We start from the raw sequence: 12,553 nt of genomic DNA, 5'->3' as shown, positions 1-12,553 counted from the left end.
TTGCTTAGCTAGGTAAATGTCTAGCATTATTGAGGCGTGTTGCACATAGACAGTTTTAGCATGAATAAAATTAACGGGAGAGTTCCTAATGCCGATAGCTTACATATTATTAAATATTTCTCGCTGAAAATTATATTTTAAAAATAATTCTGTATTTCTTGCTTTTCATTGTGTATATGAATTAAGATATATTTTCTGGTTTTCAACTAATCCAATGTCTTTTCTGTCTAATGCTCTTAAATGTCTTATTCTAACTTCCTAAGGACAGTGGGTAATAAGGTGAGGGCATTTTAACTTTTCTGCTGTTTTTCTTATTGCAACATTATTTATGTTTTTAGTTTAGCCTTCTGCCTGTTGTTCAATCATTCCTTTATTTAGTAATGTGCAATCCATCAAGCGCATTCCCAATTGAAATGTCCTGTGAGCATTTTGCAACACTTGACATCTGAAAAATCTGGCTTATGTTGGTGAAATGTCTTCAGAAATATCTTTGTACCTTCCTTTCTAGATGAGACATCCTTTTTTTTTTTCTGTATTGCACATCTAGAAATGCATGTTCCCCATAATACAGCTCTTATTTCTGTACCCTACTTCACTATGATCTTGACATGTGGCTACAAGAACAGGCTTCTGACCACTGTTACTGTTCTGCCATATGGCATGGAGCTATTGTGCAGAAGCACAAACTTTCTTCCGTATAGTGACTGTGTTTTCTGTTCTTGCCACCAAATCTGCTATGGACAGGATTTGGAAATGAACTTGCTCAGTGTGGCCTCATAAATTCTAAGTATCATCGTTCAAGTTAGAAATAATAAAATGGTTATTGCATCTGAATGGACTCCTCAGGGGCATATGAAGCTACAGTAGTGCCATGAATCTTCATTCACTGATGTTAAAAGTGAGAGCCATCACTGCTGCTTCAGAAATTCTAGCTAGCCTTTGTCAGTAAAATGTGCATAAAAATCATGATGTGGCAGAAAAAAAATTAAAAACCCACATCAGAAACCCTAAAAGTTAAATACTTACATGAAACTGTTCTTGGGAGCAAGATGATACTGCATACCCCACTAATCTGTGATCACACTGATAGAACCTTACAAGGAGATATTAAGTCCAGAGACTTCTGTCTGTCTTTTCTGTGTTTTGTCTGTCAGTTTGTCAATTTTCCCATTCTTTTATGAGAACTTTATAAAAAGTAAATCTAGCCCGTGTTTCCCCACAGCAAGAGTTCTTCTAGAGCAACAGGGAACACTGTTAAGAAAGAAGGCATATTGTGGCGGATTAGCAGCCTGTACTGTCTACTTAAATTCTTGCATTTAAAATCTTAAATTCTGATGAAACAAAGATTTGATTCAGTAGATCAGCCTTCTTGATTCAGGGCAGAGGTAGTGTAAGTTAGGTATAAGAGGAGGTATAAGTTAGGCCTGAGTTCTGCTAGGGTCATGAGATGCTGAGAATATGATACAGTATTATTTACACTGATGCTTTGTCCCTGTTTTATCACATGCCAACATTTCAGGCCAACCACTGCGTGTAACAATGAGCCTTAAGCCTGGAAAATACTTACATTCTTTGGCCACAAGTCTAATTAAAAGAAAAAACCAAATTCCAGTGTTGTTGGAGTCTTGTTTGTTTGTTTGCTTGCAAGCCTAGCAGTGTAAATTAAGACCTCATAACATGTCTGAGTTCTGGTTTGGTTTATTGAGCTGCAGCTTCAGTCAGGAACAGCACACACCCAAAGTAAAGTATCTATCCATATGTGCTCATGAATGACAAGAAATGATAGAAGCAGCTATGGGAATAATTCAGATAAGTTCTCATGGAGATACAATTTATGCTATCAGCAAGGTATTAAAGGGGATTTTAGTCTGTGTTTTGCAATGCCATTCACTGCAGTTAAAATCAATATGTAGAAAACCTCTTTAAGAACAACCACTGTTACCATTTAATGCTAAAGTTTTCTGTGTATTTAGTTTTCTTTGGCTCCATTTAGACCCTCACTTAGTGCGAGTGCTCTGGTTAACAGTTTGCATAATCCTCACTTTCGTTTGTTTCTTACTTCTCTCCAACAGACATCTCAGCCAAGCCCTGGTGGTCAGTCTACATGCAGCAGCGAACAGTCCCCCATCAGCAACTATTCCAACAATGGGATCGAGCTTACTCTGACTGGTGGTGGTAGTGTAGGAGACCTCAGTGTCATCGATGAAACCCCAATCATGGACTCTACCATTTCCACAGCCACCACAGCACTTGGCTTACAGGCCAGGAGGAATATGACAGGGACCAAATGGATGGAGCAAGTGAAATTAGAAAGGTTGAAACAAGTTAATGGAATGCTTCCAAGACTGAACCCCGTTCCACCTTCCAAAGCCCCAACCTTGCCGCCTCTCATAGGAAATGGTGAGATACACATAAGAGGAGTGATAATACTTTTTGTCCTTAAATTTCTTGCTTGCTAGCTCAGTCTTGCAACCTTGCAAGAGTTGCACAGTTTAGGAAGCTCATCAGCTGTGAAATGGTTTGTAAATTGATCACTTTCTGTTTATCTCCTGATTGCAAGTCCTGCTACCTGCCCTGAGAGAAGTCTGATAGTCCCATGTTTTACAGAACAGGAGATAGCAAGGGAGTCACTCATCACATTTTAAGTATTCCTATATTCCCTACAGTTAAAGGTTTAGACCCAAGGTCATCATAATCCTGTGCTGTTTTGAGGCAAGGTAGACAAAACAAATACTGGCCAATTTATTGTACAAAAGTCTTTCCACTGAGGCCTGTGCAAGGCACCCTTTGCAGAGAAGTGTTGGGCTTCTCTTTAAGTAACCTGTTCTGATACATAGAAGAAATCATATATATAGATACTACTGTACATATGCTACTACAGATACTACTGCTGCAAAGGGCAGATATCCATGAATGGGAGCGAGGCAAGATTGAACTCTGAAGACCCATAGTTGTTTTTTTACAGAGAGCTGCTCATGGCCAAACGGATGTCCCTGCTGCCTCTACATTGCCTACAGTATGCCCGTAGGTTTCTGCACTCCACCCAGCAGTGACAGCCCACATTTTCTGAGATGCATTCAATCAAAAAAAGCTATGTAAAATTGAGAAACGTATTCTGTTTACTTAAAAACAAAACAAAACAAGGAAACCAGCAAAGATGTTTTGCAGTTGTTAGGAGTTATTTCAAGAATATTTCAAGAAGTCTTAGGAATGACCTTGAATAGCCTCCAATTTGTGTATTTTGACATTCCATGCAAATGCCTGTTTAATTATATTTTGCCTATAAAAAGCTCCCTTAAAAATGTGTCCTTCTGGCACATCAGTCAGCATAGCTGCACTGCAGGCTGGAGCACTCCACCAGCTGATGACAGTTTGTGGCTATGGCCTATAAATTTTATTGTGTTACCCTTGAGTCTCTGAATTAGCTTTTAACCTAAAGATACAGTTTTTATCCCTACTTCTTTCAAGAAGGAGCACTGCTATGATTTGCTGTGATGATGCAGGCTCTTCCTCTATACTGCACTTACTTCTTTACTGGCTGTTTTCTGTACCAGTTTCTGGGTAATGCCCTTTTGTTTAACTGTGAATTTTACCTCCAGGTACCCAGTCGAACAGCAGCTGCAGTGTAGGAGGATCCATGACTATTCTGCCAAACAGGAATGAACTTTCAAGTACGGACATCACTGTGTTGAATATGCTGAACAGGAGGGACAGCAATACTAGCACAATCAGTTCAGCCTACCTGAGCAGCCGCAGGTCCTCTGGAATCTCACCTTGCTTCTCTAGCCGGAGGTCCAGCGATGCCTCACAGGCAGAGGGAAGACCGCAGAACGTGAGCGTTGCAGACTCCTATGACCCCATCTCGACGGATGCCTCCCGGCGCTCCAGTGAAGCTAGCCAGTGTGATGACCTGCCAAGTCTTCTCAGCCTCACCCCAGCCCAGCAATACAGGCTGAAAGCTAAATATGCAGCAGCTACTGGTGGACCCCCACCAACTCCACTGCCTAACATGGAGAGGATGAGCCTCAAAACAAGGATGGCACTCTTGGGTGACTGCAAGGAGTCAGGATTATCTCCTCTGCCTCCAGTGACTGCCCCTAGAAGATGTAGTGATGGTGGGGCAAATGGTTACAGCAGGAGGCATTTTCTGTCTCAAGATGCTTTAGGAAATGGCACAAGGAGAGCCAGTGATCCAGTAAGAATGGCCTCCGACAACCTCTCTGTCCCTAGAGTCCAGCGTTTCAACAGTCTTAATAGCTTTAACCCTCCTACTTTGCCTCCATCCGTGGAAAAGCGCAACCTTGTTCTTCAGAACTATACCCGTTCTGAAGGGGGTGTCTTCCGTGGCTTCAACTCCCCCTGTCCTCCAAGCATCAGCGAGAACGTCGCCCTGGAGGCTGCTACGATGGAAACAGGTGGCAGTCTGAATGATGAGGATCTCCTGCCAGATGATGTGGTTCAGTATCTGAATTCCCAGAACCAGGGCACGTACGACCACCTGTTGAACAATGTCCTAGACAGCAACAAAATGCATCACAGCTCAGTTTTAGGAAACAACAACCCCAGCAACTTTGACCAAGCCGCTCCACCAAGCAGTCAGCAGGGAGGTCCTGAGGCAAATAAGAGCGACTTGCCCATTCAGTGGAATGAAGTAAGCTCAGGAAGTTCTGACTTATCTCCTTCAAAGCTGAAATGCAGTCAGCGGTCAGCAGTGCAGCAGGCTCGGGCCTTCAGACTGTATAACAATATGATGGTTCAGCAGCAGAACCTGGAGAGAAGCAACATGGCCCAGCAGAATGGCTATCAGAACCTGGTGGAGAACAATAGTTCCTGCAGTTTACAGCAAAACATGGTTCTTGGCAGCGTAGCTGGTAATTCTTTTAGCATGCAGTCCAATAAGCCTTACAGTGAAAGCATTGGCAGGCAAACAATGATGTCTGGGGCAACAGACAATTCCTGTGGCATGGCAGTACAAGGGCAGAAGCTGAGAATCAGTAACATGCCAGTGAGTGGGAACCAGCAGAATTTCAGCCATCCCATGGCATCTAGTGATCAAGCCACCAATATGGCAAATGGGATGCAGAACAGGAATATGATGGAACAGGAATATTTGCAAAACCAACCAGTTGGAGATGGTGTTCATTACCAGGGAGTCAATCAATCCGGTCAAATGATGCTAGGGCAGGTTAGTCCTACCTCACAAAGCAGCCTGTATCAAGGATCGCAGAGTTGTCCACCAGTGTCTCACACCATTGGTAGCCAGCCTTCAGCTTTGCCAGTGGCCAAAAGTTACCAGTCATGCACTAATTACAGCAGCAACAGACGGCAAAACGTATTGAGAAACAACCTGTCACAACAGCAAGGACACATAAGTGATGGCAACCAGACATACAGGGTAAACACCATTAAGATGGAGATGCAAGGTCAGTCACCGCAGTTCTGCTCTAACGTGCAGAATTACTCTGGTCAGTTGTATGACCAAACCACAGGCTTTAGCCACCAAGCTATGAAAACAGGTTCTTTCTTTGGTTCGGAAGCTAACTGCCTGCTACAGGGGATTGCAACTGAAAACTCATCTGAGCTTCTTTCCCCAGGGGCTAACCAAGTGTCAAGCACAGTTGACAGCATTGACAGCAACAGCCTAGAGGGTGTGCAAATTGATTTTGATGCTATCATAGATGATGGGGACCATGTCAGTTTAATTTCGGAAGCCCTGAGCCCAAGTATCATTCAAGATGTCTCCCGCAATTCCTCACGCCTCACCACTCCCCGAGCATCTCTTACATTCCCAGCTATGCCTGTAAGCACAACCAACATGGCTATTGGGGACATGAGCTCTTTGTTGACCTCACTTGCAGAAGAAAGCAAGTTTCTTGCTGTTATGCAATAGACATGAAAAACAAAAAACCCTTAGGAGATAACAGATGGAAAAAAAAAGACTCGTATTTTTTAGTTGTGTATGTATTTTAGCAATCTCATCTCACCTAAATGGGATGTGTTTCAAGTATATTCCTTTTATGGAATAAGGACTCTGAAAACCCTAAAGTGTTCTAGGGAGAAACTGTCTTCCATTTCAGTTTTGAATCAGTATTGCTACACCCATTCCCTCCCTTTCTCTCTTTTCTCGCTTTCTCCCTTTTTGAATGTCTGTATGCTTCCTTTTTTTCTTTTGTTTTTTAATTGTAAACCAATGTAAACGTGTGAAGTGCATGTTTTTTGTTTTGTTTTGGGTTTTTTTGTAAAAAAAGGTCTGATGAAATGACTTGGCAATTTTCTATTACTCGAACGAAGCTAGACCTTGTAAAACTGTTGCAACTTTTCCTCTTAAACATATAGGCACAAAATAACCAGGCATAATGTGAAGTGAGCAGGCAGGGATGAAATCCTCTCTGGATGCACTGGATACATCACACTGAGGTGGACAACCAGTTTAGAAATGCACTGCCATGCACCCTAGGCTGCAGTTTTAGAGTCATGGAGCACAAGAAGTTGGGAGGTTCAAGCAAATAAGAAATCTAAAACCATCAGCCCTTTGATCCCTAGCGAATATTTTAAGGTTTTTGTAAACATACACACAGATAGATGTCACTGCCTTGAATAATGATATGAGACTGTGTCGTGTTTGACCTATTTCAGAGGAAGGAGAGAACCAGAAAGCTATTTTTAGTCCAACTTTCATCTTTTGCAGTATTTGGTATTCTGTTTTTCAGCTTTCTTTTTTAAATGACTGGATGATAAAGTGATGGGTATGTTTGGTGACTTGTGTAATCTATAATCCTCTCATTGCATACCACATTTGTGGAGATACGATCAGGGTCATATGGAGTATTTCATACAATGAAATAACAAAATAGCAGTATTCCATACTGGGGACTTTTTTTTTAATGCAAATTGTTGAGATGTAATTTGCTGAGCCACTGGTTCTTATTCACAGTAACAATTCCTTTGCCAGGAGAAATGTGTCGTACATCCCTTTTAGCAAATACGGCTTCATGGATGGATCATATGTTTTAAAATAAGTAAATGCCCATTGACAAAACACACAATTACAGCTTCAAAAGCATCATGGTCGTGTCATGCAAAAGAAGTAGAAAACAAATGGCTAACCCAGTTCTCAGACTAGCCAAATAAATCAAAGCAATTGCAAGCAATCTGATAATCTTAAGTGTTTTTCCATTATGTCCAGGCTTTAAAAAATTAAGAAATTTAAACTACCATTAAAAATAGCAGAGGAATAAGGGGAATGGCAAAAATTCATAGATGACAGAATATTCGGAGTTGGAAGGGACCCACAAGGACCATCGAATCCAACTCCCAAGTGAATGACTCGTATAGGCATGCAACCCAAGGCCTTGGTGCTGTTAGCATCATGCTCTAACCAAAGAAAGACCAAGCCAATTTCTCTCTCTCTTGGTGACACCACATGCATTTAATTTCAAAACAAACCAGTGGGTCAATGCCCAGGCTCAGTTGCACAAGCAAAAAATTGAAACCAATGCACTGTGGTCGTGAAGCTGCTCACTGGTAGAGGTGAATGGCATTTGCTCTGTGAGCACTAGCTCTTCCAGCATGTTTTTGGCTGTGCTGGGCTCCATGTCAGCACCCCTGAACACACAGTGCTCCTGAGTAAACAGGTTGGGGTGGTAAACAGTCACAAGACCAAGGTTTATGTTCACTCACTCGTAGAAGCTGTGTGTAGGTCCAGCCCTTGCAGACTTCTTAGTTAAATCCTAATAGGAAAGTGCAGCTATGGGATGTAAATGGTCCAGGCACTTACAGTCATAGATTTGATGTCTGTAAGGAGCTGGTGTTATAGTAGATATATAGTGGGAAGGAGGAGTGTGGTTGATTTTGAAATACAGATAAACTTTAGCCCAGTCAATATTAGAAATAGCACCAGAAGGTGATTTCTGTAGGCTAGAAAGCCATAGCACTTTTTTTGAACTGTAAAAAAAAAACGTGAAATACCAGCTGATTCAGGGCATGGCATTTGAGAAAATGTGTAGGAATGGAACCTCTGTGAAGCTGTCAGATAACACTGATCTGTTAACAGCTGTTAGAGGACAAAGCTGTAAATCAGTAGGAAAACATCATAGAAATCCAGTGCTGGGGCCATATTTGGGCTTATCACAGCACATACCAAGTGATTTGCAGTGTGAGCTGCGATGTCAGAAATCAAGACAAATGTAAATATCCTGCACCTTTTGTCATCATCCAGCTCCTGTCTTTCTCTGTATCTTTAGCCAGCATTTCTTTCTCCCCGACTCATGCACATATATTCCCCTGTTCTGCACTTTACCCTTTGCCAGTTCCCCTTCCAGCCTTCCTGCCCTTGACTAACTATCACGGCCCTCCTGCAGTGATCCCTGGGCTGCAATGGCAGTTGGGCACAGTTTACCATGGCAAATGATGGGTTTGCTGTTGCAGCATGACAAAGCTGCTCCCCGTTGCACTCTCATCGTACAGAGGCAGCCCTGTAGAGACCTACTGCCTGTACACAACTCTTGCCCCTGCCCTGCTGCTGGGGCATGAAGGGATGCATGAAGGGCTGTGCTGGACATGTTTCAGATGCTTCCTGGTAACCAATCACTGACTGTTTATTAAGCCGTCAAGTACATGTTTATAAACAATTTCAACAAGGAGACTTATGACCAGCTTGGGAGTAGGTGGCTTGGGAGAGAATCCTTTTATTGTTATAGAGCCAATACATTTTAAAAAAAAATAACCATCCCCAACTATTTTTTTAAACTCAATTTTCCAGTTCATAATTGTATTTGCTGGTGCAATTGATGCTGGGAAGCTATTAACAGATGTGATCCATCAGAGCTTAGAAGGAGCCATTCATATTGCTCAAGGCTAAAAGGGACTGTTTGAGTAGCTAATTTGCCTTCCTGGATTTGACAAACCTTTATCACTCACTTAGCCCTGTCTTGGGCCAACAGTGTGTCTTGGCAGAAACCACATGCTCCAAAAAGGCATCCTGTTTGATTTGGCAAAGGTGAAGAACCAGAGACTCCACTGTGTCCCTGGGGAGTTTATACAAATGGTTTGTCATTTTCGCCATTAAGCATATGTTCCACTTGTGTTCATGTGTCACTTTTCAGTTTTTAGTATTGTCTCATGCTTTTCTGGTTTATGCTAAAGAACCCGTTTTGGTACCTGTGAGGGTAGCAATACATCATAGCCCAGCTATCTTGGGTTTTGGTTCTGTTTTGATGAGGTAGACTGGTCTCTCTGAGCATGGGTCTGTTATGTTGGACACCAGCTTTCACTTGTCAACCCCCTTCTCGGTGTATGGCAGTCTGGGGAAAATCCCACCAGCATTGGTGGGACATGTTTACTGGCACCCTTCTACAACTGCTCTTCGTTACAGAGTCAAAGCTTGCTTTTGTTTATCTGGCACATCAGTTGATTTTTGTCATAGCTGTTGGAAACGCACCGTTCATCCAAGTGTACTAGAAGTGCACAAAACATCATGAATTTTCTATTTTTAAAGTACTGCAGCCTGAGTCTAAAATCACCTTTACTTCTAATGGCTCTGAGAGGCTCTTTCTTCCATATTCACTACTTTTGGCCTTGGAAGCATCAGTAACACTCAGCCTGCCTGAAGCATGTGTATTTCTCTAGGCAGTTTTACTTTCCATGAAGTGGAAGTAGCCAGTGAGAGTTTATCCATCAGTTACACCAGGTGAAGGAAAGGTGTGTTTGCAGGGAAGTCAGTGAGCTTCCACAGGGCCTTTGCTAGTAAGTAGAATGGCCCAATACATGCACATGACAGATGACGTTATTCTCTCCTGGGAGAATGGCCCCAAATGGTGCGTGCATTAAGATGCCGGCTGGCTGCTCATTTCCAGTCATTGCTTCCCCCCCCTGCCTCGATGAAATGGCTGGTCAGCTCACCCACGCCTATTCTGTAGTGGCTCATCCTTCTGAACAGCAGTGTTTATATTCTCGCAATATATGTGCCTTATTTTGCGTTGACCTTGTAAAACAGAGGGACCAGGATGTGTTGCCAAATTGTCCTGATGAGGCTGTACTTGCCATTCAGTTAATAGCACATACCACTGTTGATAGTGTCTAAAATGTCTTGTAAACCTCTGGTATTCACGTGTAATTGTCCTTGAATTGGTGGAATGTCTCCTATGGAACAGTCACTGTTGTCAGTCCTGCAGATGTGTAAGATAAAAATGTGTTCTTTTTTTTTTTCCAATTTTTAAAAATTTTTTTTATAAAGCTTGTAATCCTTTTTTTAAAAAAAAAAAGAAAAAAGAAAAGAGAATGTGTAAATACATTTATGTATGGTAGGAATAGTGTTCAGCTGTAACAGGCCTTAGTGGTCTTCATTTGATAAACCTGCAGTTATGATCTGATGTTTCTCAAGCCTTAGGTTGATCTGAAGGGTCTGTAGCACTGTGTACATATGAACTGTACTTCTGCTTTCAGAACCACTTAGCTTTTTTGTAACAAAGAAAAAAATGTTTCTTACAATGTCAATAAAAACAAAAGCCTTTGTACTTAAGTTCTTAGCTTTCAACTATTAAAATATCTCCTTGGGGGAGGGAGTTATTTTTTCATCCATCTGAAGAGCCTGGTTGCAATCAGCACGAGTTGCTTTACTCATAGCTGCTCGCTTTTCTCTTTCTGCTTCCCAGCCTGTTGCTTCCCGTCATTCTCAGTTTAAATACAGGTTGGAAAACAAAACGGGGCATTTGCCTTCCCTCTAGAGAAAAGTGGCTGAGGGATGCTGGGTAATAAAATGAAAAATGAAAATTCAGTGTCACACAGATAAAGTGTTTGAAAGGAGGAGGGAGACTGACCTGGTTAACTCTGCTGCACAAGCAGCTGCTTCCGAGGTCAAAGCTAGATTCTGGGCTGTTCTATGGAGGCTGTGTTTTCATCCTTCGCTTGCCAAGGGTCTCTCACAAAGGCTTGCCTACCCATGAAGAAGCATGGGAAGGAGGAAGAGGAGCTCCTCTGACTGGATTAGCCAGTAGATGTCTGCTCAGGTGGGTTATTGTGTGATCTGCAAAAGACCTAGATGCAGTCATCTTCAAAGCTGGACATAGTGCTCCTGTCAAGTACAGCAGTGATAGGTGACATCAAGTTAGTTGTGGTAAACAGTATAAAAGAAGTTGTAATATTATGGTGTCTGGGCTGTTCTCATTTCAAGGCCTTTTGTTTCCATTGCTGGTACCTCACAGATCACCACTCTGTTGAGCTGTCAGTGCTCAGCTTCTGTCTTAAGTCCTTCCTGAGCCAAAACAGATGAGCCATTTCCTAGGCCAAGGGAGGCATTTGCTCATCTTAACTTCTTTTGTTGTGTGGGTTTTTTTTGTTGGGTTTTGTTTTTTACCTTCAGCCATTATTAAACTGTTGTCATTAGACTTTAAGGTTTGGAAGGGGAAGAGGTGAAGCATGCCTAGCTGAGAAGCCCATGAGGCAGGAGGAGAGCCCTTGGAGTGGTCTGGTAGGGGTCAAGACGACCCTGCAGTAGGACAGGGATCTTGATGGTGGCCATGGCGCCTTAGTTTATGTTCTGCAATCCAAAATCCTCCCAGACTGTGGCAGTGCTCCAGCATCTGCTCACGTTGTGGGATGGGGGCATGTGACACTGACTTCCCAACTTATACCAACAGGAGGTCAGCAGCGGGGGTGGAACAAGCCTCAGATAAAGACATGATGGACCAGTGGGGAAACAAGCAGGCCTACAGGTACTGGGGAGTCAGTAGCAGGATCCATGCTGACCACAGAGCATGGCCTCACAGGCTTAGAGGTGAATGCGGTGTTTCTGAGCCTTACCAGGTAGTGGGAGATGAGGGACTCCCACCTCACACATGCTAATGCAGTGAAGACATGCACACATGCACACATGCAGAGCATCATGCTACACAAGTGTCAATAGCACTGCACACTTGCTACAAATAAGGGAGCCCACATACCTGGACTGACAGCGCCTCTCTGTGCTCCTTGCACTGTGCCACCACTACCTTTAACCCTGCGTACTCGTCTTTCAGATGTATCTCTTCCACCAGGTGGATCTACTTCAGGATGAATGTCAAGAGGGCAGAAGATGCCATGGGCACCCTTGGCGGTGTTCGGCACCGTGGTTGTGCCCCGTGTTGAGGGTGCAGATGAAGAAGCTGCCCTGCAGTGTGAGGTCAGGCACCAGGGCCACATCATTTCCAGAGCTGAGCACTTCTAGGTAAAGGGCTTGGGCTCCAGAGCATATTCCTGGTCCTCCAGCCTGATTTGAGATTGGGCCAATGAAGAGCTGTATGTTCAAAGCTGCAGCCAGGGACAGGAAGACCTATGTTTCCATGTGGTAAAACTCAATGCCAAGTCCTCAGGAAAACAAAAATAGCGGGGCAGTTGTGGTTTGTACCATCCAAAATCAGCAGATGCTGTTGACCTTTAGTCTGTGCTTTAGTGCCAAGGCTGTAAACGAGTTAATTTAATTAAGGGCATGTACCCGAGAGGGAACTGCACTTTGCAAAGCCTGAAAAAAATACAACAGAGATATACAGTGTCAACCAGCAAGGCAGGAAAAAAACCA

The 12,553-nt window shown here is 43.0% G+C and overlaps 1 protein-coding gene across 5 annotated transcripts in view; it reads left to right on the top strand.

The window, feature by feature from the left end:
- Nucleotides 1–10,519, top strand: part of GLI3 (GLI family zinc finger 3) — a 215,260-nt gene extending 204,741 nt beyond the window's left edge. For all 5 annotated transcript variants that reach the window (XM_017822702.1, XM_017822712.1, XM_017822727.1 and 2 more), the window contains 2 exons: nt 2,073–2,400; nt 3,600–10,519. In XM_017822702.1, coding sequence (XP_017678191.1) covers nt 2,073–2,400; nt 3,600–5,890 — 2,619 coding nt within the window. In that variant the 3' untranslated portion in view covers nt 5,891–10,519. The remainder of the gene's footprint in view (nt 1–2,072; nt 2,401–3,599) is intronic.
- The last annotated feature ends 2,034 nt before the right edge of the window (nt 10,520–12,553 follow it).

This window comes from Lepidothrix coronata, unplaced genomic scaffold, assembly GCF_001604755.1.
Source record: "Lepidothrix coronata isolate B3197 unplaced genomic scaffold, Lepidothrix_coronata-1.0 Scaffold3, whole genome shotgun sequence".
Lineage (NCBI taxonomy): Eukaryota > Metazoa > Chordata > Aves > Passeriformes > Pipridae > Lepidothrix > Lepidothrix coronata.
This window is presented reverse-complemented; position numbering and strand designations above follow the sequence as displayed.